Source organism: Micromonas pusilla, assembly GCF_000151265.4.
Source record: "Micromonas pusilla CCMP1545 genomic scaffold MICPUCscaffold_9, whole genome shotgun sequence".
Lineage (NCBI taxonomy): Eukaryota > Viridiplantae > Chlorophyta > Mamiellophyceae > Mamiellales > Mamiellaceae > Micromonas > Micromonas pusilla.
Window position 1 is genome coordinate 981891 of NW_003315890.1, and position 27814 is coordinate 1009704.

The following is a 27814-nucleotide window of genomic DNA, read 5'->3' on the forward strand; positions in this document are numbered from 1 at the left end:
GGGGGGGGGTTTGCCGCCGCCGCCGCCGCCGCGGGGGGGGGGGGCGTTGGAGTTTGCGGGCGTTCGCATGGGGCGCGGGGGGGGGAGTAAAAAAAATACCTGGGGGTAAACAACGGGGTTTTTTCAGAAGAGCGGGTTCCGTTTGGGGCGGTAAGGCATTGGGCCGCCGGGGGAGCAGGGGGTCCGCGCGGGGAACCCCGAGGGGGGGGTTCCCGGGGGGGAAGGCTCCCGGGACGCCAGGGTTGTCCAGGTCCGGGTAATGTCGCAAGGTACCCCCACACACACACCCCGGGGAGGGAGGTGGGGCCGCCGTCCCTGGACCCGGGGGCGGAAACCCGCCACCCATCCATGGGGGGCCTTAATCAAGGGCCACCACCGGGAAAAGGCCCTTGGTGGAAAGGTGGAAATTTGGGGTCCACTCCCCTTTTTTTCCTCCCCCGGGGTCCACCCCCCTTTTTCCCTTTTTTTCGGCTTCCCCCCCCCCCCCCCCCCCCCGCAGAGGAAGCGCGCGTGCGCGCCATCACGGACGTCGTCCAGCAGATGATCGCGTCCGTGAAGTCCGGCAAGGTGATGAACCTCAACGCCGTCAAGAACGCGGCCGCGCGGAAATACGGCCTGCGCCGATCGCCCAAGCTCGTCGAGCTCATCAGCGCGGTCCCGGACGAGCACCGCGACGCGCTCCTCCCGGCGCTGCGCGCGAAGCCGGTGCGGACCGCGAGCGGGATCGCGGTCGTCGCGGTGATGTCCAAGCCGCATCGGTGCCCGCACATCGCGACCACGGGGAACATATGCGTCTACTGCCCGGGAGGGCCGGATTCCGATTTCGAGTACTCCACGCAGTCGTACACAGGGTACGAGCCGACGTCCATGCGCGCGATTCGCGCGCGGTACGACCCGTACGTCCAAGCGCGCGGGCGCGTGGATCAGCTGCGGAAGCTCGGGCACAGCGTGGACAAGGTGGAGTACATCCTCATGGGCGGGACGTTCATGAGCTTGCCCGCGGAGGTGCGTTCTATACAAACGTTTTTCACCCATCGCTCGGTTTCAACACTTGATCGCGTGGGTCCCTTTCAACTGACCGATGAATCTTTTTTGTATGGAACGACCCTCATCACAGTACCGGGACTGGTTCGTGAGGAACCTGCACGACGCGCTGTCCGGCGCGAGCAGCGCGTCCGTCGCGGACGCGGTCGCCGCGTCCGAGCAGTCGAGAATGAAGTGCGTCGGGCTGACGATCGAGACGCGGCCGGACTACTGCCTGTCGCCGCATCTGCGTCAGGTGGGTTCTATACAAAAGTTTTTCACCCATCGCCCGGTTTCAACATTTGATCGCGTCTCCTTTCAACTGACCGATGAACATTTTTTGTATGGAATGGCCCTCAGATGCTTCTGTACGGGTGCACGCGCCTGGAGATCGGGCTGCAGTCGATTTACGAGGACGTCGCGCGGGATACGAACCGAGGGCACACGGTCGAGGCGGTGCAGAAGTGTTTCGAGCTCGCGAAGGACGCCGGGTTCAAAGTCGTCGTGCACATGATGCCGGATCTGCCCAACGTTGGGATGGAACGCGACCTGGAGTCGTTTCGCGAGTTTTTCGAGAGCCCAGACTTTCGCACAGACGGCTTGAAGCTCTACCCGACGCTCGTCATCCGCGGCACCGGTCTGTACGAACTCTGGCGCACGGGGCGATACCGCAACTACGCGCCCGATCGCCTCGTGGACCTCGTCGCGCGCGCGCTCGCGCTCGTCCCGCCGTGGGTCCGCGTGTACAGAGTCCAACGCGATATCCCGATGCCACTCGTCACCGCGGGCGTCGAGAAGGGCAACCTCCGAGAGCTCGCGCTCGCGCGCATGGGCGACCTCGGGCTCCGGTGCCGCGACGTGCGGACGCGCGAGGTTGGGATCCAGGACATCCACAGCAAGGTGAAGCCCGAGGAGGTTGAGTTGGTGCGTCGAGACTACGCGGCGAACGGCGGGTGGGAGACGTTTTTGTCGTACGAAGACCCGCGGCAGGACATCCTCGTCGGGCTGCTTCGGCTTCGGCGGTGCGGCGCGACCGCGGCCGCGACGTCGCCGGAGCTGAGAGGTCAGAAGTGTTCCATGGTGCGAGAGTTGCACGTGTACGGCAGCGCGGTGGCGGTGCACTCGCGCGAGCGAGGGAAGTTTCAGCACCAGGTGCGTCGTTTTTGTTTTCGCTCTGCGATGTTTTTTGTTTTTCAGCCACTCCTCGGGTTCAACGTTTGATCGCGGACCCTTTCAACTGACCGATGAATGCGCCTTAAAACAGGGGTACGGCACGTTGCTCATGCGCGAGGCGGAGCGCATCGCGCGGCGGGAGCACCGGAGCGCGAAGCTCGCGGTCATCTCCGGCGTGGGGACGCGGCATTACTACCGGAAGCTCGGGTACGAGCTCGAGGGACCGTACATGGTGAAGACGTTGCGATGATCGATGCACGGTAGCGCGCTAGCTAGTTGACTTAGGAGAACGGCGATAAATAAAAAAAGTCGCAAACGCACGAAACGGCCCGTCCGAGAACGCGCTCGGTCAACTCTCGCATTTCCCGATGCGCCGCGCGTCGTCGTCGTCGTCGCGCCGTCCCCCCGGCGGCGGGCGGGGACGACGAGGAGGCGACGTGGACATGGTCGCGGCGGCCGTGGCGCTGCAGGATCACCTCGCGCGGTCGCTCAAGATGGGCGCGCCGCGCGTGCGGCCGACCGCGCCGCGGCGTCGCGACGACGTTCTACTAGACGTCTCGTCGTCGTCGGGACGTCTTCCCCCCCGCGCCCGTCGCGAGAACGCGGACCCGAACGCGTCGCGCGCCGCCGCCGCCGCCGTCGGGCGCGACGACGGATGGCGCGCGACGCGAGACGCCGCCGCCGCGAAGCCGTGGACGAACGACGAGGACGACGCGAGCGCGACGCAGGCGATGCCTCGTCGGCGCCGTCGCCCGACCCTCGCGGAGCGCGCGGGATTCGTCCCCGCGCCGCCTCCGCCGCTGACGGAGGCGGAGTGGGCTCGCGCGCACGCGACGTCGAAGAAACGCGCGGAGTATCCGCAGTGCGAGGCGTCGTGCGCGATATGCCTCTCCGCGTTCGGCGGCGCGAGTCAGGTGTTGCTGCCGTGCGCGCACATCTTCCACGAGCGGTGTTTCGAATCTTTCGAGCGGTTCGCCGGCGATTCGTCGGCGTCGTACCATCGGTGTTGTCCCATCTGCCGCGCGAGCGCGCACGAAAAGCGGCGCATTCGCGACGGCGCGGCGTCCTGGCGTCGCCGCGCGGCGATCAAGATCCAGACCGCGTGGCGGCGGCGCCGGTGCGTGCGATGGTACGCGAGGGTGCGCGCGTCGATCCCTCCGAGCGATCCGATCGCGAAGAGGGCGTGGTTCGCGGACAAAGTGCGCGACGTCGTGCGGGAGGACGTCCGCGCGATGCGAGACGTCAGGAGAGACGCGGAGAAGCTGTTCGAGGCGATCGCGGCGAGGAAGGGCGAGGCGTACGTCGCGCCGTCGTACCTTCTCGACGGCAGCGACAGCGACGAAGTTGCAGGAGACGACGACGACGGGGACGGGGACGACGCGCAGCTGTACTCCGACGTGCAGCTGTCGCTCGCGTTTGAACACGCCGCGCGCGAGGAAGCCGCGGAGGACGCGGCGGCGGGCGACGACGGCGTGGATTGGGCCGCGGTGGAGAGAACGACGAGCGATCGTGCGCAGGCGGACTGCCCGATATGCTTCGCGGCGCTGCGACGGAGTCGAGAAGAAGACGACGCCGGCGACGGCGGCGACGCGCGGCATCGCGTCGACGCCGCGCCGCTCGCGCTTCTCGACTGCTCGCACTGTTTCCACATGAAGTGTCTCCGAGCGTTCGAGGCGTACAACAGCGCGGTCGGGCGCGCGCGGACGTGCCCGATTTGCCGCGGCGAGTACAAGCGTCGCGCGGTCGCGTAGAAGAAGTGGTAGCGCGTTAACATAGTCTACGTATATGACGAGTAGTCCTTCGTCGATCCGCGGTCGTAGACCGGTGTCGTCGCGGCGTTCGTAACCTTAGGGCCGTTCTATACAAGCGAATGTCGAGGTGGAGTTGAAAGGCGTCAGTTGGAGTTGAAAAGCGTCGAAGGCGGGGATTGAAAGCGAGGGATGGGCGGAGAGATGCGCCGGCGAAAGTCCTTAAGGATCGGCGTCCACCTCGCGAACGCGGTCGTATGGGGACCAGTGTATGGGACGCGCCTTATTTTCGTTCGTTCGCGTCGTATCGCGCCCCCCTCACCATTCACCCGACGCGACGTCGTCGTCGTCGTCGTCGTTCTTCGCGTCGTCGTCGTCGTCGTCGTCGTCGTCGTCGTCGAATCCGTGCCACAGCGCCTCGTCGTCGTCGCTGCCGTCGTACGCCGCCGACTTCCTGTGCGCCGCCGTCGGATACGTCTCGTCGAACTCCTCCATCGTGAATTCCTCCTCGTCCGGCGCGTGCGCGGCCAGGAGGTACTCGAACGTCTCCCTCTCGCCGTGCTCGAACGCGCTCACGACGCAGTCGTCGTCGATCTCGCACCCGTTCTCGATCGCCCATCGAAGGACGCGGAGATGCCCGCGCCTGGACGCCTCGAACGTCACGAACGGATCCCACGCGCACCCGACGGATCGGAGGTACTCCAGGCACTCCAAGCTCCCCGCCTTCGCCGCGGCTTCGCAGGAGGACAGCGCGGGGTCGTCGAACCACGTATCGTGCGCGTCGTACGTCGTGAGCCATCGAAGGACGTCGAGGTGGCCGCCGCGCGCGGCGGCGGCGGCGACGCCGTGCTGCCACTCCATCGGCGTGCCGCCGGGGGGGGCGACGTCGGGGGCGCCCTGAGAGACGAGCCCGGAGTCTTGCTCTCGGACCCACCGCAGGACTTGGAGTTGCCCGCCGCGCGCGGCCGTGCGCGCGACGCTCGTGAAGTCGAATCCTTCGCTCTCGTGCGTCGTGGAGAAGCGCCCGAGCGCGTGGAACACGATGGGGACGCCGCAGCGGCCGCACGCGCAGTCTTGTCCGCGCTCGGCGACGACGTGAACGGGCGACGCGTGACCGGCGACGTATCGCACCACGTCGAGTCGTCCGCGCCGCGCGGCGCGCTCGCACGTCTCCCAGCGAAGGACGCGGTCGCCCTGCGTCTCGAGCGCCCATCGCAGCGTCGCGACGTCGCCGTTCTCGGCCGCGATGTGGCGCACGCGGTCGACATCGATCGGGCAGCGCAAGCGCGTTCGCGCGTGCTTCAGCACGGGCAGGTTCCCCCGCACGGACGCGCACGCCTCGGCGACGGACTCGGTCCACGGGCACCCGTCCTTCTTCGCCCACGACAGCATCGCGACGGAGCCGACGAAGTCCTTCACGCGGAGGTCGGCGCGCCGCGCCGGCGCGCGAGCTCGCGCGGCCTCGCGCGCGCCCTTGGAGACGCGCGCGAAGAGGAACAGCGACGTCGGGTCGAGCCCGGAGAGGACGAGCTCGAGGACGTCGGAGGGGAGGACGCCGAGCCTCGGCCCGAGCGAGGACGGCGGCTCGGAGGTGTATCGCCCGCTGCGCGTCTTCATGCGCGCGGGAGCGAGACGGCGGCGCGAGAGCGCGGGGCGTGGCGCGCGCGCGCGGAGGAGGAGTGCGCGCGTCCGCGCGTCTCGCTTCCGGAAGAGGGACAAGAGCGAGAAGAGTTTCCTCGACGCGGCCGCCAGCTGTGCTCGAACACTACAGAAACAGAAGGACTATCCTATAGACTAGGCTATCTACTCTCACCGACAACGACTCGTGGATGCTCGCGAGCGTCTCCTGATCGGCGACCTCGCGGTGGCGCGCACCTCGGGAACGTACGCCGCGCTCGTCCCTCGCGCGGACGGCGCTGGTATGGACGACAGCGCGAGCGACGCGACGCCGCGCGTCACGTCGTCGTCGTCGTCGTCGTCGTCGCCGTCGTCGTCGCTCGTCTCTACTCCTTCGTTCGCTCGGATCGCCGCGACGAGTTCGACGAGCGCTGGATTCGCGTCGCGCCACTCTCGATGATCCATCTTCAGCGTGTCCTCGTCGATCCACGCGCACTCGTCCTTGCTGCGAGTGTCGTCCTGCCACCCGTCGTGTTCGACCTCTTCGCCGTCGTGCTCGAACCCGACGACGAGTCTCAAATCGCTCCATCGCGCGACGCGCAGCCTCACCCTCGACACGTCGAACGCGTCGCCTTCGATCTCGAACGCGGTCTCGAACGCGCCCTTCACGAAATGCTGCGCGTACACCACCACGCCGTCGCCTTCGTAGCGCGGCGTCTCTTCTTCGCGCGCGACGAGATCGTCGGAACCCAACTCGAGCTCGCCGAGCGTCTCCTCCTCGTCGCCGACGACTTTCGCGAACTCGATGACGTTCTGGTCCGCGAACTCTGGAGCGTTGAGATGCACGAGGTCGTCGATGTCGTAAAACTCTGGCACGCGCAGACGCTCTGGAATGTTCCACGCGTCGTCTACGTCGCCGCCCCACCCCACGCCCAGAGAGTGCACGCATCGCGTGAACAGCGCCTCGCCCATCTCCAACCAGAAGTGTCCTTGCTCCTGCGTGATCGTTCCCACGACGTGCTCGCCGCCGTAGCGCGACGCGCGCGCGACTATCCGCGTCATGACGCGGATACAGTACGTCGTCTACCGCATCTCGCTCAGCCCGCGCCGCGCCGCTTCTTCACGGGGAAACCCGGCGGTGCGTGGCGATGTGTCGTCGTCGGACGACCTCGGACGGTTCGAAGAGGACGAAACTTTAGCGAAGGTTCAACTCCGGTCCGTCACTCACACGCGCACGCGCACGCGCCGGACGATGCCTTCGACCGCGCCGCCCACCGCGCGTCGCCGCTAGAAGGACCAACCCTCCTCCCGCCTCGCCTCCGCCCGGCGGCGGGCATGTCGTCCTCGCACCACGACGCGCGCCCGCCGCACTCGCGCCTCTTCGTCGTCTGCGGCCGCGGCGTGCGCGAGGACGAGCTCGAGAGTTTCTTCGCCGCGCACGGCGAGATCCAGTCCGCGCGCGTCGTCGAGGCCAAGGGCGTCGCGTACGTCAAGTTCGCGCTCGCGTCGTGCGCCGCGCGCGCGGTCGAGACCCTGCGCGACGCCGGCGACGGCGACGGCGACGGCGGCGACGGCGGCGGCGAGGTGGGCGCGTCGTGCCGAGCGTTCCTCGGCGGATGCGAGCGATCGCTCCGCGTCCTCGTCGCGGACGACGGCGGAGGGAACGACCGCGCGACGGCGGCGGCGGCGGCGGCGACGAACAGCGGCGGCGGCGACGGCGCGTCCGTCTCCGAGCGCGAGCGCGGCGGCGGCGGCGACCTCGCGCTCGACCCGGACGACGACCCGCCGCGGTCGCGCCTGTTCGTCGTGTGCCCGAAGGGCACGACGCACGACGTCGTCTCCGGCGCTTTCGCGGAACTTTTACGCGGATTCGCGGATCCGTCGGAGGACGCGGATACCGTCTTGACCAGCGTGCGCGTCGTCCCGCACAAGGGCGTCGCGTTCGCGAAGTTCGCGCGGTCGTCCACGGCGCTGCGGTGCATGGAGGCGGTCGCCGCGAGCGGGACCCTGGGCGGCGTGCGCGTAAAGTGCATGCTCGCGGAGCGAAAGTCGACGACGGCGGCGGCGATGGCGGCGGCGGCGGCGGCGACGGGAGGCGCGACCCCCGCGGGGTCCAACAGCAGCCAGCACACCCCGGCCGCGTCCGGCGGGTCCGCCCGCGATGCCGCCGCCGCGGGGGGCGCGGGCGCGGGCGCGACGTCCGCCTCCCGGGTTCGACCCGCGAGCAGGTTCACGCGCGCGGGGAGCGAGGACCGCGGCGGCGGGCTCTCGCCGAAGCGTCGCCGCGGCGGCCTCGGCGGGAGGAAGCCGCCGTCGCCCGCGAGCAGCGCGGAGAGCGGCGGGTTGGGCGGAAGCGGGAAGCAGCAGCACTCGTCGTCGCATCCGCGGAGACAAGGGAGCGCCGGCGGGCCGTCGCCGCGGCCGCCGCCGCCGGACGGCGCGCCGCCCGCGCCCGCGCCCGCGGCGCCCGCGGCGGTTCCCGGCGGGGTGTTCTTAGGCGAGGCGTGGATGGGCGCGGGGTCGGGCGCGATGCGCGGGACGATCGTGTTTCACCCGGAGATGGCCTCGGGACCGGGGCTTCACGGCGGAGGCGAGTCGCACTCGCCCGCGAGCTCGGGCGGCGCGGCGCCGTCGCCGCAGCCGCGCCCGCCGCCACCGCCGGCGGCGTTTCCCGCGGGCGTCGTCGGCTATCCCTTCCACGGCGGGTTCCCGCCGGCGCCGGCGTACGCGTACGGGTACCAACCGATGCCGTGGCCGGGGATGGGGATGGGGATGGGGATGCCGCCGGTTCCGGCGCCGCCGCTGCCGCCCGGGGCGCCGCCGTCGCCGGGCGACAGCGGCGGTCCGTCGCCGCCGCCGCCGCTCCCGAGAGGCGCGCCGCCGCCGTCGCGCCGACTTCACCGACATCCTCAATCGCACGCTCAGCACGCTCAACCGCCTCAGCCTCGACCGTCGCACCGCGTCTTCGTCGTCCTCGACAAGTCCGCGACGCGAGAGACGCTCCTCGAGACGTTCAACGCGAGGGAGTGCGCGGGCGTGGAGACCATCTCGCTGAAGACGGACGCCGCGGGGAAATCCCGGGGGTTCGCCTACGTCACCTTCGGCACCGCGGAGGACGCCGCGGACGCGATCGCGCGCGTGGACGGCGCGGAGATTCCGCCGGGAAGCGGGAAGAGAGCGAAGGTGATGCCCGCGGAGGAGCCCGGGTCGCGGCGAGGCGGCGGCGGCGGCGGCGGCGGCGGGACGATGACGACGACGACGACGACGACGACGACGACGACGAGACCCGCCGCGAAGGATGCGCACGACGAAGACGACGGCGGGGGGTTGCGGCGGCAGCGACCGGACGACGACGACGCGCAGAGCGTGCAGCCGCCGCCGGGGAAGTACTCGCGGCTCATGGACAGCGGCGTGCGAGGCGAGGGAGGCGGCGGCGTGGGCGGCGGCGCGGGCGAGGACGAGGACGACGGCGAGGACATCGAGGACGGACCCGAGGCGGCGTCCGGCGGCGGCGCGCGAAACATGCACCCCGGCGACAGCAGCGGCGACGACGAGGACGACGACGACGACGACGACGCGAAGGCGCCGAGGGGCGAGACCGCCGACGTCGCCGGCGAAGACGAAGACGAAGACGCCGACGCCGACGCCGTCAAAGAAGAGATCGACGAGACGACGACGGCGACGACGACGACGGTGGATCTGGAAGCCCCCGGCGACGTCGCGCTCGCGATGCGCGCGGTATCCCTCGCGCCGCCCGCGCCGCCCGCGCCGCCCGCGCATCCCGCGCATCCCCGACCCGGATCGCTCTTCTTCTCGCTGTCGCTGCCGCTCCCCGCGCACGCGCTCCGGCACGTCCTCGCCGCGCACGGGTCGCTGACGTCGCTCGAGATGCGCGACGACGACCGCGGCGGCGCGGCGACGTACGAAGATCCGAACGACGCCGCGGCGGCGTGCGAGGCGTTGGACGGAACCGACGTGTTGGGGATCGCGCTCAGGGTGTCGTCCGAGCCGATCGCGGCGGAGGAGGAGGGCGAGAGAGAGGACGACGCGGACGAGGATGGGGCGAAAAATAAGGAGAAGGACGACGCGGGGGCGGGCTCGGACGGAGAGAGGGAGAAAGAGAGGACGAAACCTCCGGCGGCGGCGGCGGCGGCGGCGGCGGCGGCGGCGCAACCGAAGAAACGCGCGCGGCGATAGAGAAACGACCGACGAAAAACAAAACAAAGCGCAACTTCGACTACTCCGGTCGCGCTTCCCCGTCGCGACGACTCTTCTCTTCGACTTTAACCCCTCCGACGAGCGCCCACGCGCGATCGAGCTCACGCTGCAGCGTCTCGGATCGAGCCCTCAACGCCTCGGACCTCTTCTTTTCCACCGTCGCCGCCGCCGCGTGCGTCGTCATCTCCATCTCGAGCGCGCGGACGCGGGCGTTCGCCTCGCGCAGCGCGATGTCGAGAACGTCCACGTTAAGCTCGCGGCGATCCAGGAGGATTTCTTTGCCGTCGCCGCCGTCGCCGTCGCTTATCCGCGTTCGGAGGGTTCTACGGCGCCCTCGCGAACGGGTTCATCACCGTCTCGCACGTGATAGGGCTGCCTCGATTCTTTTGGTTGCTCGCCACGGATTCTCGGAAGACGCCGCCGGAGGTGTACGAGGACGGGAGGGAGCCGCCGGGAGCGACGACGGAGGAGGTGGAGGAAGAAAACGAGAAGGCGAAGGCGAAGGAGGAGGAGACGGAAGAGGAAGAAGAAGCGGACGCGAAAGCGTCCGCCGTCCAAAAAGTGTTGTGAGACGACGTAATGGTTCCCATACGACCGCGTTGGCGTGGTGAACGCCGTTCCTTAAGGACTTTTCCCGTCGATTCTCTCCGCCCAAAGACATAGTCGCGTCGTGTACCTTACGTGCTCGTCCGTCGTCGTCGACCCTACGCGCGTCGTCCCAGCGTCGCCACCCGCGGCAGCGCGCGCGCGCCCGGGCTCCGTTTCCCCCCGCTCCCCGGCCGCGGCGACTCTCTCAGAGCGCGCGCCACCGCCGCCGCCGCCGCCGACGCCGCCCCGCTCCTCTCCGACGCGTCCCTTCGCGCCGCAGCCCTCGCCGCGGGCCCGACCGTCCCGCCGACCGTCCCTGGCATCCCCGTCCCTGGCATCCCGATCCCCGGCGTCGCCGCGCCCAGCCCACTCGCGGCGCTCACCGGCGCGCGCATGAGCTCCTGATACAAGTTATACCCCGTCGCGCACGCCGTGACGAGCAGCGGACCGAGCACCGCGCCCTGCAGCGCCGGGTCGAACACGCACATCCCGCCGACGACGGACAGACCGACGACGTACGGGTGCACGACGCGTATCTCGCTCTGGTAGATGTCGATGTCGACGAATATCAGCGTGATCCAGTGCATCAACACGAGCGCGGCGGCTTTCGCGCCCTCTCCCTTGGCGAGGAGTCCGAGCGCCGCGGGGAGAGAGACGGACCACGACGCGAGCAGCGGGAGGATCGCGGTGAGCCCGGACGCGAGCGTGGACGTGTACACGAAGTGCACGCCGAACGCGCGGAACGTGACCCACGTGAACGCCGCGTGAAACAGCGCGAGCTTGACGCACGACACGAAGACGCCCCTGACGCCTCTCGTCAGCGACTTCACCGCGACCTCCTTGACGTGCGCGTTCACCGGGATCAGCTCCACGAGCCTCACCGCGGGGTCGGCCTCGCTGTTTAGGATGTGGAACAACACGGTGAAAAACACGACGGATTTCAAGACGTAGCTCAGCACGCCGCCGGCGACGCCGAAGACGCTGAAGGACGCCCTCGCGGCCCAGGACGTGACCTGCGCGATGCCGCGGCCGCCGCCGGCGACGATGTCCGCGGCGCGGTCTTGGAGCGCGTTTCTCGCGGCGGACGCGACGCGCAGGACGTCGTCCACGGACGCGGACGCGGCGCCCGCGCCGGCGGCTTTTCCTCCGCGTTTTTTGCCGCCGCCGCCGCCGCTGAAGCCGAAGAGCCGCCGGACGCCGCCGCCGCCGCCGCCGCCGCCGCCGCGCGCGCCTCCCGCCCCCTTCGCGCCGCCGCCCGCTCCCGCCGCGATCTCCGCGCCGACGTCCACGAGGTGCGAGAACGCGCCGGCGACGTCGCCGCCGCGCAGCACGCGCCCGGCTTCCTTCAACCCCGCCGCCCACCGCGACGACGACGCGCCGCCGCGACTCATCATCGCGCCGCCGCCGCCGCGTCTCCCTCCTCTTCTCTTACCGTTACCGTTACCGTTTAGACCCCCTTCCTCGCCGCCCGACTCCATCAGCTCCGCGTACATCCCCTGCATGCTCTCCCACAGCTCCGTGACGTTGCACCCGGGGAAGACGTCCTCGAGGTGCGCCTGCGCGTACGTCAGCGCGCGCGGCCACTGCTTCTCCACCGCCTCACTCCACGCCTTGACGCCGGCGTCGACGACGCCGCGCACCGCCGGCGACGAATACCTGGCGTATACGCCGCCGCCGCCGCCGCCGCTCGCGGACGAATACCCGTGCACCATCGAGCGGTGCGCCTCGACGACCGCGTCGCCGCTCTCGCGCGCGATGTTCACCGTGAAGAACGTCGCGACGACGGCGAGGAGAAAGACGCCGACGGCGATGAGCGACGCCGCGACGATGGGGTTAACGGACGCGATCAGCGCGCGTCGAATCTTCGCATCCGCGGCGAGGTACGCGCGGAAGACGCGCCCGCTGGTTCTGGTTTTTTTGTGACTCGAAATCGCGCGCCTCGGCGTGGGCGTCGTTTTGGAGGAAGATGAACCGTCGCGAACGACGGAAGATGAACCGTCGGCTCTTTCGGGCCCGGGCGCGATGCACCGCCGCGTGGACGACGCGATCGCGACGGCGGCCGCCGCCGCGACGAACGCCACCGCGGCGAGCGCGGCGATCGACGCGGTCAGCGCCCAGTCCCTCGACGCTAGCTTCCACACCTCCAACGAGACGCCCACGGTCGCGAGCCACTTGAAGTGAAACGTCGACGCGGAGGACGGCGCGCGCGCCGTCGCCCTCTTAGTTGCTCTCGCGGCGGCGGCGCGTCTCGACAGCGGCGACGCGGGCGCGGACGCGGGGGCCCGGGCCCCGCGCGTCCCCCCCGCCAGCCCTCCCGACGCCGTCTCGTTCAGATGACGCGCCGTCGCGGCGTCCATCGCGCGTAACGCCGCCCTCGCGGGCGCGACGACGACGGACGTCGCGAGACCGAGCAGCGTGTTCTCCGCGAGCGTCCTTCGGAGACGGCTCGCGAGCGCTACTTTTACGTCGCGCAGCGCGAGAGAGACGAGGAGCGCCCAGAGCATGGGCGACCGGAAGTCCGCGAGGAGGCGCCACATGAGGACGACGAGGCCGACGCCGAGGAGGAGGATCGCGTTCCCGACCGCGTTGAAGAGCCCGACGCGGAAGAGCGCCTCGTTGTTCGCCTGCGTCAGCCCGCCGTCGCCCGCCGCGTGATGCGCGAACGGCGTCGACGGCGTCGTCGTCGCATTCGAGACGATCGAGGTCGTCGTCGCGGACGTCGTCGGCGTGGGCGGGAGGTCGAATCGCACGCCGCCGGCGTCCGCGGCGGCGTCCTCCCCCGCGTCTTCGCTGAGCCGGCGACGCAGCCATCCCCCGATGTTGCCGCCGCCGCCGCCGCCGCTCTTCGTCGAGGCGGACGACACGAGATCCGGGGCGTTGTTGGCGCTCATCGCACGATGCGTCGTCGTCGCGCGCGGCGTGGTCTCCGGCGGCGAGAGCGCGCCCGCGGCCTGCCCCGTCGCCCGGCGCGTCAGCACGCTCTCCGGCGTCGTCGTCTCGCGCCGCGCGTGCTGCCGCGCGGCGACCTTCCCCGCGGCGTCGTCGAGCGCCCCCATCGCGCGCGGCGCTCTGGTGCTACAGTTCAAAATGCGAGACGAGCAGCTCGCACTCATCATCAACGACTCCGCCGGTCTCGTCATCTTCAGTCGTCACCGCGCCGCGATCGCGATGGCGCCGCGGACGATCATCGACGCCGGTCCCGGTCTTCACGTCGACGCGCTGCAGATCACGCCCGAGTACGTCGCGTGCGTCGCGTCCAAGTTCACCGGTCGCCTGTGGCAGGGCTACGTCCGCGCGCGCGCGGTGGGCGACGATCCATCATCAGACGGCGTCGTCGGTCCGTCAGCGTCGTCGTCGGAGGCGACGCCCGCGAAGACGACCGCCGGGATCGCGACGCTCGCGGCCGTGGGCAACAGCGACTTCGTCACCGGCAACGACGCGGGCGTGATCGAGCAGTGGCGCGTCGTCGACGGCGCCGTCGCGCGCGTCGACGCCGCGCGCGCGCACGACGGTGCCATCACCGCGGTCGCGCACGTCGCGCCGTCCTCGCTCGTCACCGGCGGCGTCGACGGGAGACTGCGATGGTGCGAGCTGACCGCGCTGGACGTCGCGACCGCGACGGTGCAGCGCGCGCACGTCAGCGCGGTCCTCGCGATCGCGGTGAACCCGAGCGATCCCTCGCTCGTCGCCACGAGCGGCGAAGACGGCGTCGTGAAGGTGTGGAAGGTGAAGGCGGCCGCGGGAGACGGCGACGGTACAGCTCGCGACAGCTGTCAGCTGTCGGCGGCGCGCGCGGGCGCCGACGTCAGAGACGACATGGGCAAAGCGCACGCGCTCGCGTGGTGCGGCGACGACGTCCTCGCGGTCGGGTACGAGCGCGGCGAGATCGTCCTCTTCGAGACGACCGCGCTGGACGCCCTGCGCACGCGCGCGGTCGTGGAGGCGCACGGCGACGCCGTCAGAGGGCTCGCGTGGGACGACGTCGGGAAGCGGCTGGCGTCGTGCGGCGACGACGGCGTCGTCGCGATTCACGCGGGGGAGGTGCCGCGGTCGACGAGGGAGGCGAAGCGGCACGACGGGGCGTACGTGAGGTGCGTCGCGTGGGGGCGGGTCGAGGGAGGGGGGGATGGGGAGGACGAGGTGGTCAGCGGCGGGTGGGACGGCGAGGTGAAGGCGGGATGATCGTCTCGACGACGAGGTGCGCGCGCGCGTCGTTGGCTATAAGATACGCGATGATTCGTTTCGATTCGATCCGTTTCGTTTAGTTTCGCTCTCGAGTTTTCGTGATATTAAATAACACTCTGAGAGGCTGCGATCTTGTGTTTTTTGTATCGCAAAAAATTCTCTTCGCTTCGTCGCCGCGCGCGCGCGGCCGCGCTCGCGACCGCCCGCGGCGGGACCCCTTTGGGGGGACGCCGCCCGCTTCGCGCCCGGTCGCGTCCCGCGACCGGGCGCAACGTTCCTAAATCAATCTCAATCCGCGTGAGACGTACCTAGTAGCAGTACCGTAATAATCATCCGCCCGATGCATGCGGAGGCGTCGGCCGCCTCGCAAACCGCGTCGCCGCCGTTCCGACTCGTCAGTCATCGTTCGGTCGAAAAAAGAATCGTCGCCGCCCGATTCGTCTTCTTCTTCCATTTCATCTTCCGTTCATTTCCTTCCATCTCCACCACGCCTTCTTCTTCATCGTTCGTTCATCCATCACGCCTTCTTCGACAAAAACCGTCACCACCGCGCGCTCGTCGCCGCCGCCGCCGCGCGCGTCCTTCACCGCCGCCGCCGCGATGCAATTTACAGCGCGATCGGCTTCTCCCAGGTGAAGACGTCGAAATCCGTGCGGCCGAAGTGCCCGTACGCCGCCGTCTGCTGGTACCGGTTGTTCGCCCCGGACGTCTTGGACGCCGAACGCTTGAGGTCGAGGTCGCGCCCGACCGGACCGGGGCGGAAGTCGATCGCAGCCTTCACCTTGGCGAGGATCTCGTCGTCCGGGATGGTCCCCGTGCCGTACGTGTCGACGAACACGGAGAGCGGATCCGGGACGCCGATGGCGTACGACAGCTGCACGATGCAACGCTTCGCGAGCCCGGCCGCGACGACGGACTTGGCCGCCTGCCTGGAGATGTACGCCGCGGAGCGGTCAACCTTCGTGGGGTCCTTCCCGGAGAAGGCGCCGCCGCCGTGCGCGCCCCAGCCGCCGTAGGTGTCGATGATGATCTTACGGCCGGTGAGGCCGGCGTCGCCGTCGGGGCCGCCGATGGTGAACCGGCCAGACGGGTTCAGGTGGAAGATGGTGTTCGCGTCGAGCAACGACGCGGGGATGACCTTCTTGATCACCTCCTCCATGAGATCCTTGCTGATCTGCTCGTTGGTGACGGTCTCGTCGTGCTGCGTGGAGATGAGCACGGTGTGGACGCGTTGCGGACGCATGGCGCCGCCTTCGTTCTTGTACTCGATCGTGACTTGCGTCTTGCCGTCGGGGCGGACCCACGGGCAGGTGCCGTTCTTGCGCACCTCCGTGAGCCTGTACCCGATCGCGTTCGCGAGCATGAGCGTCATCGGCATGAACTTGCCCTTGTACTCTTCGTACGCCTCGGACTCGTCGGTGGCGTAGCCGAACATGATGCCCTGGTCGCCGGCGCCGATCTCTTCGAGCTTCTTCGTGCCCATCCCGTGGACGCCTTGGCCGATCTCCGGGGACTGGTCGTGGAGCTCGACGAGGACGCGGCAGTTGTTGCCGTCGAGGCCGACAGCCTCGGACGTGAACCCGACGTCGTTGCACACCTTGCGGACGACGGCTTCGTAGTCAACCTTGGCCTTGGTCGTGATCTCGCCGAAGACCATCACCATGCCGGTTTTCGTCGCCGTCTCGCAAGCCACCTTGGAGTCGGGGTCCTGCGCGAGGCACGCGTCGAGGACGCCATCGGAGATCTGATCATGATCGATGGGTGGGTGGATGGTGTGTTTGTGGGGGAGGGTAGATGAGTATCGATGTGAGAGGAAGATGACGCGGAAGGGGGGGAAGAGGAGGAGGAGGAGGAGGAAAGAGAATCATCCCAACCCCGCTGAAAGAGAGAAAGAAAAAGCGAGAGAGGGTCGAACGAGCAGCCGCGCGCCGCCCGCTCGGCCAGCCTGCCAGCTGTGTGCGAGCGAACGAACGAATGTGTCTCGACGATCGATCGCCGCGCGCCGCGCACCTGGTCCGCGAGCTTGTCGGGGTGACCCTCGTTGACGGACTCGGAGGTGAAGAAGAAGGTGGAACCGTCCTTGGACGCCATTGTCGCTGCTGCGGGGCGGGGGACGGGGGATGGGGGCGTCAGGCGGCGCGTAAGACGGAAGCGCGTGAGGTGCCGGCATCTCACGCGAAGCGACGACGACGCGAAAAGCGCTGCAGAAACCCCGCGTCGTCGCGGACGCCGGGAAACGTCTCGCGTCGTCCACGGGACCCCGCGGACGCGCGCGCGTCCACTCCGCGCGTCGCGCGAGGCGTCGCGAGGGAGCGCGACGGCCCCCGCGACGCGCGATCGCGGGACGGACGCTCATCCGAGGACGGCGCCGCGATCGATCGTTCGATCGTTCGATCGATCGCGAGAAGAACGAAATCGCGCGGCGCGACGGCGGCCCGGGGACGCGCCGCCGCGCGCGCGTCGCGCCGCCGCCGCGAGTCGCGACGACGGCGCGCGCGACATCGCGCTGCCGGGAAGACGCACCTTTGTGTTACGAAAGCGGGGGGTGCTCGTGTAGCGTGCGTGAGAAGTGATGATGAGGGTGGAGACCGCGCGCGTCGAACGAAGCGCCGGACGACAGAGCAAGACAGCGAGAGCTGTGGACCGCTGATTCCGGGTGCGTTCGGAGAGAAACGGCGTGCGGTCGATTGATCGGAAGGGGTCTGGAGATCTCGTATGAAATCGAAACCATTCGGACTTCCTTCACCCATCACAGACGTCTCACGGTCTAAGAAAGTTAATAATTCCAAAAAGATGCTTACCTGTCACATCATCCAAGGGAATGGAATGCGTACCGTTTCGCCCTGTACTTCTAGTGATCGATTAGGCACTGCCTGCGTAGGTTCGAGTCCTGCCGAGTGCGAGATGGTTCTTCGGAGCCGTCGTTTACCTCAGATATGGTGTTCTTCTCTTCGGAAGCATCATGAGCACTCGTGCCCGAGCGGTTAAGGGGATCGACTAGAATGACGTTTTTTTGCATTTTTACACAACGGATCTGGTTCTACACGACATGAGGAACATTTCCGCAAAGTTTCAGGTCAAAAGGAGCAGTTTTGAGGCGACCGTGCTCGCGTCAGCAGCATGGTGCATGTCGTTTTGGGAAAAAAAAAAAAATGAGCTTGAGCCTCTCTCGCTCTAGTATGAAATCATTTTCGCGCTTTCAAACACGCCAATGAATTGACCGGTCAAATCGTCCCGAACGCAAAACGGACAAAACGCCCCCGCGATCTGCGTCACTCGCCACACGCGCGGGACGACGGCGCGTCCTCTTCATCCTCTTCCTCCTCCTCCTCCGCGGCCTCGTCCCCGCGACGCGACGCGATGTCGTCTCCGAGGCGGATGAACAGCGGGGGCGTCGACGAGTTCGCGGGGAACGTATCGACTTCCCCAGATCTCAACCTCCTGGAACGATTCGTCGAGGACGCGCCCGACGTCTTCGCCGCGCACGTGCTCCCGCGGCTCGTCAGCGGCGACCTCGCGGTGCTCACGACGGTGAACCGGAAGATGCGCGACGTCGTGTTCGAATCGCCCGTCGACCATGACGTGAGGGACGTCGCGGCGGTGAGGAGAGAGCTCGCGAGGGTGCCGAACTTCGTCGGGTCGATCAGCAGGTTGGCGTGGGCGAAGGAGCGAGGGTGTCCGTGGGAGGAGTCGACGAACCGACGAGGATTTTGGAAGACGACGTTCGGGTGCATCGCAGTGGGCGGGAACGTGGAGGTCGCGGAGTGGGCGCGCCAGAACGGATGTCCATGGAATGAGCGGACATGCGCCTGGGCCGCGAAACGCGGCAACCTGGAGTTGCTGAAGTGGGTGCGAGCGAACGGCTGCCCGTGGGACGAGAATACGTGCGTCTTTGCCGCGAAAGGTGGCCACCTGGAGGTGCTCCAGTGGGCGCGCGCGAGCAAACCCCCAGCACCGTGGGACGAGAGGACTTGCGCCGGAGCCGCGGATGGCGGCCATCTGGAGCTGCTGCAGTGGGTGCGCGCGGAAGGCTGCCCGTGGGACTACAATACTTGCGAATGGGCCGCGATGCGCGGCCACCTGCAGATGCTGCAGTGGGCGCGAGCGGAAGGCTGCCCGTGGGGCGAGTACACTTGCTCCGGGGCCGCGGCATTCGGCCACCTGGAGGTGCTGCAGTGGGCGCGCGACAACGGCTGCCCGTGGGGCAAGGAGATTTTCGCCGACGCCGCGGAAGGCGGCCACCTGCACGTGTTGGAGTACATGTTGGAGTGGGAACGAGAGAACGAACCCCTAGCTCCGTGGGCCGAGGAAATGTGCGTCGAAGCCGCGTCTGTGGGCGACCTGGAGATGCTGCAGTGGGCGCGCGCGGAAGGCTGCCCGTGGGACGAGAGGACTTGCGCCGAAGCCGCGATGGGCGGCCACCTGCAGATGTTGCAGTGGGCGCGCGCGAACAGCGCTCCGTGGGACGAGAGGATTTGCGCCGGGGCCGCGCGATATGGCCACATGGAGGTGCTGCGGTGGGCGCGCGCGAACGGCGCTCCAGAGTAATGTGACGACCAGCAGAGAACGCGATTGTAACGAAAGAACGGACGAACGAACGAACGAACGAACGAACGCGGACGCACTCGAATACACTGCCGCGCGCGGCGACGGACGCTCTTTCTCCTCCCATCTTCGAGACGTCCCTCCGCCGCGGTAAGTTCGACGAGTCCAGGAAGCTCTCCGACGGCTCCCTCATGGAGTTCGCGAAGGTGTACCCCATGGACGCGGTCTACGACACGATGGACGACGTTCCCGAGGACGTCCTCGCGAACAAGCGCTACGCCGGGACCCGAGAAATTGAAAAAAATACATGCAGTGTTCAGCCTCTCTCGCGAGCACTGACACAAGTCGTCGCCCTCGCGCCGCGAACGCCACGCGCCGCGAACCCTCCTCGCGACGCCGGCGCCCGGCCGTGGGAGCGGCGATACGCCCTGTCCCTAGTCATGGTGCGCGCGCGCGCGCTCGTTCACGCCGACCTCGAACGACCGACGGCGACGGCGTCAATCGCATTCGCCCGCGCCCCCGCCTTCATCCCGATTCAGCGCGACGACGACGACGACGACGACGCCCTCTGATCCTCCGCCCCCCCAACCCCCTCGCTCGATCTCATCCCCAGGCGACGTTCTCCGAGAAGACGGCCGCGCTCAGGGCGGCGTACGTCGCGAACATCAAGTCGCTCCCGCCGATCAAGCCGCTGATGGACGCGCTCGACGCGCGCGTCGAGGACGGCGTCGCGTTGACGCAAATCGCGCTCAACGGGAACGGGAAGCTCCTCTTCAACGACCGCCCGAGCCGCGCGCACGTCGTCGCGCTGTGCGACGCGCTCGCGACCGACGACGTCGTGGAGAGGCTGGACTTGTCGTACAACTTCATCGACGACGACGGCGCGGTCGCGATCGCGAGGATGCTGCGGAGGAACCGCACGCTCACCGAGCTGGATTTGCGAGGGAACGACGTCGGACCGGCGGGCGCTGCCGCGCTGGCGGAAGCGCTCGCGGGGGTGCCGTGGGTGGAGGAGGAGGAGGAGGAGGAGGAGGGTGCCGAGGGTGCCGACGACGCGGTGGAAGAGGACGGCGCGGAAGAAGAACCGGCCGCCGAGGCGGCGGCGGCGGACGAGAACGAGGACCCCGCGGCTGCGGCGGCGGCGGCTGAAGCGGAACCGCCCGCGAAACCGTCGCCGCCGCCGGTCGCCGGCTGCTCGCTCGTGACCCTGAACCTCGCCGGGAACCCCCTCGGCGTGGACGGCGGCGTCGCGATCGGCGAGTCGCTCCGTTCGAACACCACGCTGATCGACCTCAACCTGAACGACTGCTCGCTCGACGCGAAGGCGTTGATCGCCGTGCTCACCGCGGTGAACGAGTCCAACGCGACGCTGCGACGTTTATCGCTCGAGAACCCGCGGATATTCAGCGAACAAGAGGAGCACGCGTGGCACGCCGCGCGCATGCTCGCGGTGAATAAAACGCTGAAGAGCCTGAGATGCGGGAAATGGAAAATCTACTCCACCGGCGTGGAGGTTCTCGCCGGGTACGGCGTCTGCGTGAACGAATCCTTGGAAGTCCTCGACCTTCGGTGTAACAAAATTTGCGAAGTCGGCGGCGCGTTCCTCGCGCGTATCATACGCGACAACGAAGGCCTGCGACGGATCGGGCTCGACGCGAACGCGCTGAGGGACAACGGCGCGATCGCGATCGCGGACGCGATGCCGGAGTGCGCGTCCGTCGCCGAGTTCGATCTGCGGTCGAACGGGATCGAAGACGCAGGGCTCTGCGCGCTCGCGAGGGGCGTCGCCGGCATGCCGAGCCCGCCGGCGGAGGTTTTGTTGTGGGGGAATCACTTCGCGGAGGCGTCGAGCATCGCGTGGAGGGACGTTTTGGAGTATCACGACATCGTAACGGACGTGACGTTTCGGGTCGTGGACGGGGAGCTGCAGGCCGCGCGGGTGGAGCCGCCGGCGCCGAGTCGCGAGAGCTGGGGGTTGACGTGACGCGACGCGACGTTGGTTTGCGCTCGCGCCGATGAAAAATCGCTATTAGCCCTCAGTAGTACAGTATGAAATTATTTTCGCGCTTTCAAAAACACCGATGAATTGACCGGTCAAATCGTCACCATAACCAAGAAAACGCCTCGAGATCTCGCCCCGTCTCGTCACTCGCCACACGCGCGGGACGACGCCACCACCTCCTCCTCCTCCTCCTCCTCCGCGGCCTCGTCGCGAAGTTCTCTCTGACCCCGCGACGCGATGTCGCCTTCGCGACCGAAGAAGTGCGCGCGTCTCGTAGGCGCCGGCGACGAGACCATGAGCGCGAAAGTCCTTAAGGATCGGCGTTCACCACGCGAACGCGGTCGTATGGGAACCAGTGTATAGAACGCACCTAACGGATCGTCTTCCGTCGACCTCGACGACGACGCCCCGCCCCTGGAACGACTCGCCGCGGACGCGGACGCGCGCGATGTCTTCGACGCGAACATCCTCTCGCGGCTCGACAGCGGCGACCTCGCGGTGCTCGCGACGGTGAGCCGTCAGATGCGCGACGGCGTCTTCACGTCGCCCGTCGAGCATGACGTGAGGGACCTCGCGGCGGTGAGGAGGGAGCTCTGGAAAATGCCAAACTTCGTCGGGTCGGTCGGCGGGCTGGCGTGGGCGAAAGAGCGAGGATGTCCGTGGGAGGTGACGAAGTTCGCGCTGCGATGTTGGACGTACTCGAGGGCAGGATATCCGCTCCAGAAGAAGACGACGTTCGGGTGCATCGCAGCGGGCGGGAACGTGGAGGTCGCGGAGTGGGCGCGCCAGAACGGACTTCTATGGAATGAGTGGACATGTGGACAGTGGACATGCGACAACGCCGCGGAAGGCGGCCACCTGGAGATGTTGCAGTGGGCGCGAGCGAACGGCTGCCCGTGGGACGCGAGGACTTGCGCCCACGCCGCGGAAGGCGGTCACCTGCAGATGCTACAGTGGGCGCGCGCGAACGGCTGCCCGTGGGACGAGGAGACTTGCGCCCACGCCGCGAAAGGCGGCCACATGGACGTGCTGGAGTGGGCGAGAGCGAACGGCTGCCCGTGGCATTGGAGCACTTGCGAATATGCCGCGGAAGGCGGCCACCTGGAGGTGTTGAAGTGGGCGCGCGCGGAAGGCTGCCCGTGGGACAAGGAGACTTGCACCGCAGCCGCGTATGGCGGTTACCTGGAGATGTTGCAGTGGGCGCGCGCGGAAGGCTGCCCGTGGGACGTGGAGACTTGCACCGAAGCCGCGAGAGGCGGCCACCTCGACGTGCTTAAGTGGTTACGAATGAACGAAGCTCCGTGGAACAACTGGACTTGCGCCAATGCCGCGAAAGGCGGCCACATGAGGATGCTGCAGTGGGCGCGGGCGAACGGCGCTCCGTGGGACGAGCGGACTTGCGCCGAAGCCGCGGGTGGCGGCCATCTGAAGGTGCTTAAGTGGTTACGAAAGAACGAAGCTCCGTGGAACGCGACGACTTGCGCCCTCGCCGCGTATGGCGGCCAACTGGAGGTGCTGCAGTGGGCGCGCGCGAGTAAACCCCCAGCTCCGTGGGATGAGGGGACTTGCTACTGTGCCGCGGGTGAAGGCCACCTGAAGGTGCTGAAGTGGGCGCGCGCGGAAGGCTGCCCGTGGGACGAGAGGACTTGCGCCAACGCCGCGAAAGGCGGTCACCTGGACGTGCTGCAGTGGGCGCGCGCGGAAGGCTGCCCGTGGGACGAGAGTACTTGCGCCGAGGCCGCGGAAGACTTTGGTCACCTGGACGTGCTGGTGTGGGCGCGCGCGAACGGCGCTCCTGAGTAATGTGACGACTAGAGAACGCGCTTGTAACAAACGAACGAACGAACGAACGAACGCGGACGCACTCGAATACACTGCCGCGCGCGGCGTCGAAAATGACAAAAATACAAGTGTGTGCTGGAGCCGCGAGAGCTGGGGGTTGACGCGGCGAATGTTAAACGCGCTGTCGGGTAGGAGTCATATAAACATACACCATCAAATCAAACGCTTCGTTCGTGGGTGTTTATTCGAGTCGATCACAGCTCGTCCTTCGGCGTCGCGGGCGCGGTGGCGTCCTCGTCGTAGTCCTCCTCCTCCTCCTCCTCCTCCTCCTCCTCCTCCTCGAGCGCTTTGTCCGCGGCGGCTTCTTCCTCCGCCTTCGCGCGCGCGGCTTCTTCCTCCTTCGCCTTCTCCGCGGCGTGCGCCTCGTACATCGCGCGCTCGCCTTCTTTGCTCGCGCCCCAGGTCTCCTCCGCGAACCGCGCGGCGTACGCCGCGTCGTCCGTCACGAGAACGTTATCGAAGATCGTCCCCGCGGTGACCTGCCACAGCTCGAACCCGACGTACCTCAGGTCCGAAAACTTATACAACTCCGCCGCGTCGTCCGCGTTATACGCCGGGTTCGGGATCTCCGGCGCCGCCCACGCGCCCTTGTACGCCGGGTTATCGATCGTCTTCTGCTCCCACGCGCCCTTGTACTCCGGGTTATCGATCATCGGCGGCTCCCAGTCGCCGTCCTCGTCGTCGTCCCAGTCTTCCGGTTTCGACGCCTCCGGGTCCGCGACGGTGGGCGGGACGTCGTCGTACCCCTCGGGTTTCACGTCGCTCTCGTCCGGGATCGTCGCGCGGTCGTCCCAGTCCTCCGGCTTCGTCGCTTCCGGGTCCGCGATCGTCTTCGGGGGTAAGAACTCGAAGTCTTCCTCCAGAGATCCGCGCTCTTTCTCTTCGTTGTCGATCAAGACCTCGTACGTGTTGTTCGCGTGCAGACGCAGCGTGTACACGTGCGTGAGCTCGTCCGTCTCGCACGGGATCGTCTTCTTCACGAGCTGATTGGTCCCCTTGGAATCCGTGAGGATGACGTGGACCCTGCGCGTCGCGTACCCGCAGATGTCCGGGCCGAACATGACGGCGTACGGCGTGTCTCCGCCGAACGCGGACGCGTCCGTCGTCGACGGCAACAATTTGACGTACCCGCCGCCGCAGTCGAGCTTCTGCTCGTGCTTGGCGCTGAACTGAAGCACGAGCGACTTGCCTTCGTTCGTGATCGTCTCGCCCATGTCCGCGCTGAGGGCGTAGAAGCGCGCGTCCGCGGAGGTTTGAATGCCTCTGTCCGCGTCCGCGTCGCCGTACCACTTCCCGCGCGTCAGCTCGAAGTCGCCGTCCTGGCCTTCGGAGGTCTTCCACGAGGACTTCGTCCATCGGTCGCGCCAGCCGTCTGCGGGTGGACGGCGAGGAGGGAGCGGGAGGACGGAGGAGGAGGAGGAGGAGGAGGAGACGGTCAGGACGGGATCGCGAGCGCGCGGGAAGCGATCGCGGCGGACGCGATGGATGGAGAGCGGACGTCGCGAGATCTTCCGATCGATTTATCGATCGAACGATCGATCGCGTTTCGAAGCGACGTGCCGCGATCGAAGAAGCTCGAGCGACGGCGACGCGAGCGACGCGCGCGGGACGCACCGTCGAATCGCTCTTCGAAGTACACCTCCGCGGAGACGACGGAGGCGATCGCCGCGAGGAACGCGAGGACCGTCGCGAGCTTGAACATGTCGAGATCTGCGGGCGAGGGAAGCGGACGTCGCGCGCGACGAAGTGACGGCGCTGACGAGACGCGACAGCGACAGGACCTCTCAGCGAAACTGGAGGGACGCGGCGGACGTCGATCTCGTCGACGAAGAAAGCCCGCGCCCCCCCCGCGCGTCGCCATAAACCCTCGCGCGCCATGGAAGTCGCCGACTTCGCGTACAAGCCCGCGAAGGAGTTCGCGAAGGACTCCATCCGTCTCATCCGCAAGTGCACGAAGCCGGACAAGAAGGAGTTCAGCAAGGTGGCGCTTCGAACGGGGATGGGGTTCATCGTGATGGGGTTCGTCGGGTTCTTCGTGAAGCTCATCTTGTGCGTCGCCGTCCTCGCGCGATCTCCGTCCTCCTCTTCCTCTTCCTCTCCCTCTTCATCGTCGTCGTCGTCGTCGTCGTCCCTCGCGCGTCGCGTCGCGTCTTCGTTCCTCCTCGTGCGCCGCGATCGCCGCGCGCGCGGAGGAAGGGGGGGCGAGGTGGACCGACCGATCGATCGACCGATCGCGCGCCCGCGGCGCGTCGCCTCGTTCGTCACGATTAATTATTCCGCGCGTCGTTTCCCCCTCTCGAGCTTTCGCGCCGCGATCGACCGTTCGCGCGACTGACGTCCCCGCGCTCGTTCGCTCCTCTCGCAGCATTCCGATCAATAACATCATCCTCGCCGCGTAGACGGCGCGAACGGAGGACGCGGGGTCGACGGAGGAAGGATGGGGGTGTTAGGGAGAGGCGTTTGGCCGCGGATTGAATTGGCGAAATGAAAAGGAGAACAGTATTAGACTTCACGCGTCGTCGATCGTCGCGCGTTTCGTTTCGATTCGTTCCGTTTCGTTTCGTTCGCTCTAAAGTCTCAGACGCCGTTACAAGTACAAGGCCGCCCGAGCGCGTAAATACTCTCCTCGCCGCGAGATCATCTCTTCTCTCGCCCTTCGCCGCCGCCGCCGCGCCGTCGTCATCATTCAATTCATTCGCCCGCGACTCGATCGTCCTCCTCCTCCTCCTCTCTCCCCGACCGCCGCCTCTCACGCCGTAACCTCCAACTTCTCGAGCAGCTGCGTCGCGTACGTCGGCGAATAATACTGCACAATCTCCTCCGGGTAGCAGCTCTTGATGATGTCCACGTACTCCTTCAACGCCGTCCCCGCCTCCGCGTCCAGGGCTTGGCACGCGGCGAGCCCGCCGCCGACGACGAAATCGTGCCGCCCCTGCGGATCGTTCGGCAGCACCTTGGATATCTGATGCACGACGTACCGCACAATCTCGTGCGGCAGCTCGCGGTTCTGCAGCGTCTTATCCAGCGCCCTCAAGTCCGTGAGCTTCTCGATGATAAAACGCAGCGATCGCACGCACTTCGTCTTCAAGTCGTCCGAGCTCCGCGGGTTGGCGCCGACGGCGACGAGCTTCGATAGCGCGCCGGCGTCCGCCACCGCCTTGGCGTGATCCGGCGTGTGCCGCCCAATCTGCCCCAAGCTCCACGCGCTCGCGGACTTGATGTGATCCTCCGGCTCTTCCACGAGCGCGGCGTACAGCGGCGCGATCCCCTTGGACGCGATCACCGCCGTCGCGAGCGTCTCCGAAAACGCGGCGACGTACCCGAGCGCCATGATCCCCGGCAGTCGGTTGTTGCTCTCCGACTCGTGGACGTAATCCACGAGCGCGCCGACGCCGCCGTTGCTGACGATGAGCTGCGCGAGCTCCGGCGTGTGCTTCGCCACCTCCCGGATGCACGTCGCCGCGTGCTTCCGCACGAACCCGTCGACGTCCTTCAGACACATGAGGATGTTCGGGAAGATCTCCGCCTCCACGACAACCTCCGCGAGATCCACCGAGTGCTTCGCGACTTGCCCCAACGCCGCGCACACCTGTCGCTTCAGCTTGGCGTCGGGGGACACGATCAGCGGCGCGAGATACGCGATCGCGCCGGCGTCGACGACCGCCTGCGCCATCTCCGGCGTGTGCTTCGCGATGTCCGACAGCGAGCTCGCCGCGATGCGTTTCAACGACAGCTCGGGCTCCTGCACGCACAACACGAGGAGCGGCACCGCGCCAGCCTCCACCACCTGAGGGTCATTGAAAGGCGTTGAAAGGCGTCAGTGGCGGAGTTGAAAGGCATCGCGGCGTGTCGGGATTGAAAGCGAGGGATGGGCGGAGAGAAACGGCGGGCAAAGTCCTTAAGGAACGGCGTTCACCACGCCGACGCCGTCGTATGGGGACCAGTGATAGATAGATAGACCCACCGTCGCGGCGAGATCCGCGTTGTGGCCCGCGACGTATCCCAACGCCCACGCCGCGCTCTCCTTGACGCCCGGGTCGAACTCCTCGAGGCACTGCACGAGAGAGTCGAGCGCGCCAGAGTCCACGACAGCCTGCGCGAGCGGCGGGGAGTGCTTCGCGACGGCGCGGAGTACGAACGCTGCGGCTTGTTTGTAGAATCGGTTCTGTTCGCTGAGCGAGTAGACGAGCTGTGGGAGGATCTCGTTGCTCACGACCGCCTCCGCGAGGTGGTCGCTGTAGTTGGCGAGCCTTCCGAGCGCGATCGCCGCGGACTGTTGGATGCTATCGCGCGGACGGGAGCGGCGAGGGAGGGAGGGAGGGATGGATGGATGGGGAGGTGAGCGGGAGGCGGCGCGCGCGGAGGCGGGAGAGAGAATCGGTGGGCGGGGGTCAGAGAATTGCGCGGCGACGCGACGGCGTGCCATTTTTGGGGCGGGCGCGATCGCGGATCGACGCGCGCGCGCGACGCCGCGCGCGCCGCATGGCGCGCCGCGACGCCGCCGCGCGCCCCTCCGCGAGCGCGCGTTAAACGTATCAGCGGGTGTTCTCTTCCTTCGCACCTCGGGACGTTGTCCAACAGCAGCGGACGAAGGAGCGCCATGACGCCCGCGCTCTGCATGGGCTCGACGTTTTGCGGTCGCGTCGCGAGCTCGGCGACCGTCTGCACGAACGCGACGCGATCTTTCTGGTACTTCTCGAAGACCTGCAGGACCGCGCGCGTGGCCGCCATCGTACCCGGGTTCAAGAGGAGGTACGTAAGCGCGGGGCGCGGGGTCGGGTGGTGGGCGCGCGCGTCGACGCCGCGCGTGGGGATTGTGTTCGCGGAGCGCGCGCGCGCTCGGGGGGTCGCGAAATGTTTGGAACGAAGGCGC

The 27814-nt window shown here is 67.7% G+C and overlaps 14 protein-coding genes across 14 annotated transcripts; 8 read left to right on the forward strand and 6 right to left on the reverse strand.

Moving 5' to 3' along the window:
- Positions 1 to 540: 540 nt before the first annotated feature.
- MICPUCDRAFT_45784 (histone acetyltransferase) lies at positions 541 to 2446 on the forward strand (the record flags this gene model as incomplete). Its single annotated transcript, XM_003061009.1, has 4 exons — positions 541 to 1005; positions 1118 to 1279; positions 1384 to 2175; positions 2288 to 2446. 4 exons carry the CDS (start codon positions 541 to 543, stop codon positions 2444 to 2446), a joined length of 1578 nt encoding a protein of 525 aa, XP_003061055.1.
- Positions 2447 to 2564: 118 nt separating this feature from the next.
- MICPUCDRAFT_60951 (uncharacterized protein) lies at positions 2565 to 3947 on the forward strand (the record flags this gene model as incomplete). Its single annotated transcript, XM_003061010.1, has 1 exon — positions 2565 to 3947. One exon carries the CDS (start codon positions 2565 to 2567, stop codon positions 3945 to 3947), a length of 1383 nt encoding a protein of 460 aa, XP_003061056.1.
- A 315-nt stretch (positions 3948 to 4262) lies between these two features.
- On the reverse strand, positions 4263 to 5561 carry MICPUCDRAFT_41446 (uncharacterized protein; the record flags this gene model as incomplete). Its single annotated transcript, XM_003061279.1, has 1 exon — positions 4263 to 5561. One exon carries the CDS (start codon positions 5559 to 5561, stop codon positions 4263 to 4265), a length of 1299 nt encoding a protein of 432 aa, XP_003061325.1.
- A 409-nt stretch (positions 5562 to 5970) lies between these two features.
- Positions 5971 to 7701, forward strand: MICPUCDRAFT_63596 (uncharacterized protein; the record flags this gene model as incomplete). The annotated part of the gene is made up of 1 exon (XM_003061011.1): positions 5971 to 7701. A coding segment is annotated over exon 1 (1684 nt), but the record flags the coding sequence as incomplete, so codon positions are not given.
- Positions 7702 to 8859: 1158 nt separating this feature from the next.
- Positions 8860 to 9801, forward strand: MICPUCDRAFT_63597 (uncharacterized protein; the record flags this gene model as incomplete). The annotated part of the gene is made up of 2 exons (XM_003061012.1): positions 8860 to 8991; positions 9321 to 9801. The coding sequence occupies 2 exons, from the start codon at positions 8860 to 8862 to the stop codon at positions 9756 to 9758; spliced, it is 570 nt and encodes a 189-aa protein (XP_003061058.1). The 3' UTR covers positions 9759 to 9801.
- Positions 9802 to 10483: 682 nt separating this feature from the next.
- On the reverse strand, positions 10484 to 12724 carry MICPUCDRAFT_41448 (uncharacterized protein; the record flags this gene model as incomplete). The annotated part of the gene is made up of 1 exon (XM_003061280.1): positions 10484 to 12724. The coding sequence occupies one exon, from the start codon at positions 12722 to 12724 to the stop codon at positions 10484 to 10486; it is 2241 nt and encodes a 746-aa protein (XP_003061326.1).
- An 811-nt stretch (positions 12725 to 13535) lies between these two features.
- MICPUCDRAFT_60956 (uncharacterized protein) lies at positions 13536 to 14549 on the forward strand (the record flags this gene model as incomplete). The annotated part of the gene is made up of 1 exon (XM_003061013.1): positions 13536 to 14549. The coding sequence occupies one exon, from the start codon at positions 13536 to 13538 to the stop codon at positions 14547 to 14549; it is 1014 nt and encodes a 337-aa protein (XP_003061059.1).
- A 194-nt stretch (positions 14550 to 14743) lies between these two features.
- On the reverse strand, positions 14744 to 17113 carry MICPUCDRAFT_49687 (uncharacterized protein). Its single transcript, XM_003061281.1, has 3 exons — positions 17076 to 17113; positions 16563 to 16651; positions 14744 to 16296 (listed from the first exon to the last, which is right to left on the reverse strand). Exons 2-3 carry the CDS (start codon positions 16641 to 16643, stop codon positions 15160 to 15162), a joined length of 1218 nt encoding a protein of 405 aa, XP_003061327.1. The 5' UTR covers positions 16644 to 16651; positions 17076 to 17113; the 3' UTR covers positions 14744 to 15159.
- Positions 17114 to 18195: 1082 nt separating this feature from the next.
- MICPUCDRAFT_63603 (uncharacterized protein) lies at positions 18196 to 19314 on the reverse strand (the record flags this gene model as incomplete). The annotated part of the gene is made up of 1 exon (XM_003061282.1): positions 18196 to 19314. The coding sequence occupies one exon, from the start codon at positions 19312 to 19314 to the stop codon at positions 18196 to 18198; it is 1119 nt and encodes a 372-aa protein (XP_003061328.1).
- A 477-nt stretch (positions 19315 to 19791) lies between these two features.
- Positions 19792 to 21081, forward strand: MICPUCDRAFT_60959 (uncharacterized protein; the record flags this gene model as incomplete). Its single annotated transcript, XM_003061014.1, has 1 exon — positions 19792 to 21081. One exon carries the CDS (start codon positions 19792 to 19794, stop codon positions 21079 to 21081), a length of 1290 nt encoding a protein of 429 aa, XP_003061060.1.
- A 172-nt stretch (positions 21082 to 21253) lies between these two features.
- Positions 21254 to 22902, forward strand: MICPUCDRAFT_63604 (uncharacterized protein; the record flags this gene model as incomplete). The annotated part of the gene is made up of 1 exon (XM_003061015.1): positions 21254 to 22902. Exon 1 carries the CDS (start codon positions 21622 to 21624, stop codon positions 22900 to 22902), a length of 1281 nt encoding a protein of 426 aa, XP_003061061.1. The 5' UTR covers positions 21254 to 21621.
- Positions 22903 to 23135: 233 nt separating this feature from the next.
- Positions 23136 to 24643, reverse strand: MICPUCDRAFT_44674 (uncharacterized protein; the record flags this gene model as incomplete). The annotated part of the gene is made up of 2 exons (XM_003061283.1): positions 23136 to 24313; positions 24556 to 24643. 2 exons carry the CDS (start codon positions 24641 to 24643, stop codon positions 23136 to 23138), a joined length of 1266 nt encoding a protein of 421 aa, XP_003061329.1.
- A 174-nt stretch (positions 24644 to 24817) lies between these two features.
- Positions 24818 to 25340, forward strand: MICPUCDRAFT_20105 (type II secretory pathway family protein; the record flags this gene model as incomplete). The annotated part of the gene is made up of 2 exons (XM_003061016.1): positions 24818 to 24990; positions 25307 to 25340. The coding sequence occupies 2 exons, from the start codon at positions 24818 to 24820 to the stop codon at positions 25338 to 25340; spliced, it is 207 nt and encodes a 68-aa protein (XP_003061062.1).
- Positions 25341 to 25507: 167 nt separating this feature from the next.
- PF16 (central pair protein) lies at positions 25508 to 27715 on the reverse strand. Its single transcript, XM_003061284.1, has 3 exons — positions 27503 to 27715; positions 26906 to 27224; positions 25508 to 26728 (listed from the first exon to the last, which is right to left on the reverse strand). Exons 1-3 carry the CDS (start codon positions 27670 to 27672, stop codon positions 25691 to 25693), a joined length of 1527 nt encoding a protein of 508 aa, XP_003061330.1. The 5' UTR covers positions 27673 to 27715; the 3' UTR covers positions 25508 to 25690.
- Positions 27716 to 27814: the final 99 nt, after the last annotated feature.

Bases quoted from the DNA above. Each gene is read 5' to 3' on its own strand.
- MICPUCDRAFT_49687 (XM_003061281.1), bottom strand. From the start codon at position 16,643: ATGGCGTCCAAGGACGGTTCCACCTTCTTCTTCACCTCCGAGTCCGTC. The intron at 16,297-16,562 runs GTGCGCGGCGCG...GATCATGATCAG, and splicing joins CCGACAAGCTCGCGGACCAG to ATCTCCGATGGCGTCCTCGA.
- PF16 (XM_003061284.1), bottom strand. From the start codon at position 27,672: ATGGCGGCCACGCGCGCGGTCCTGCAGGTCTTCGAGAAGTACCAGAAA. The intron at 27,225-27,502 runs GTGCGAAGGAAG...TCCGCGCGATAG, and splicing joins CTGTTGGACAACGTCCCGAG to CATCCAACAGTCCGCGGCGA. The intron at 26,729-26,905 runs GTGGGTCTATCT...AATGACCCTCAG, and splicing joins ACGCGGATCTCGCCGCGACG to GTGGTGGAGGCTGGCGCGGT.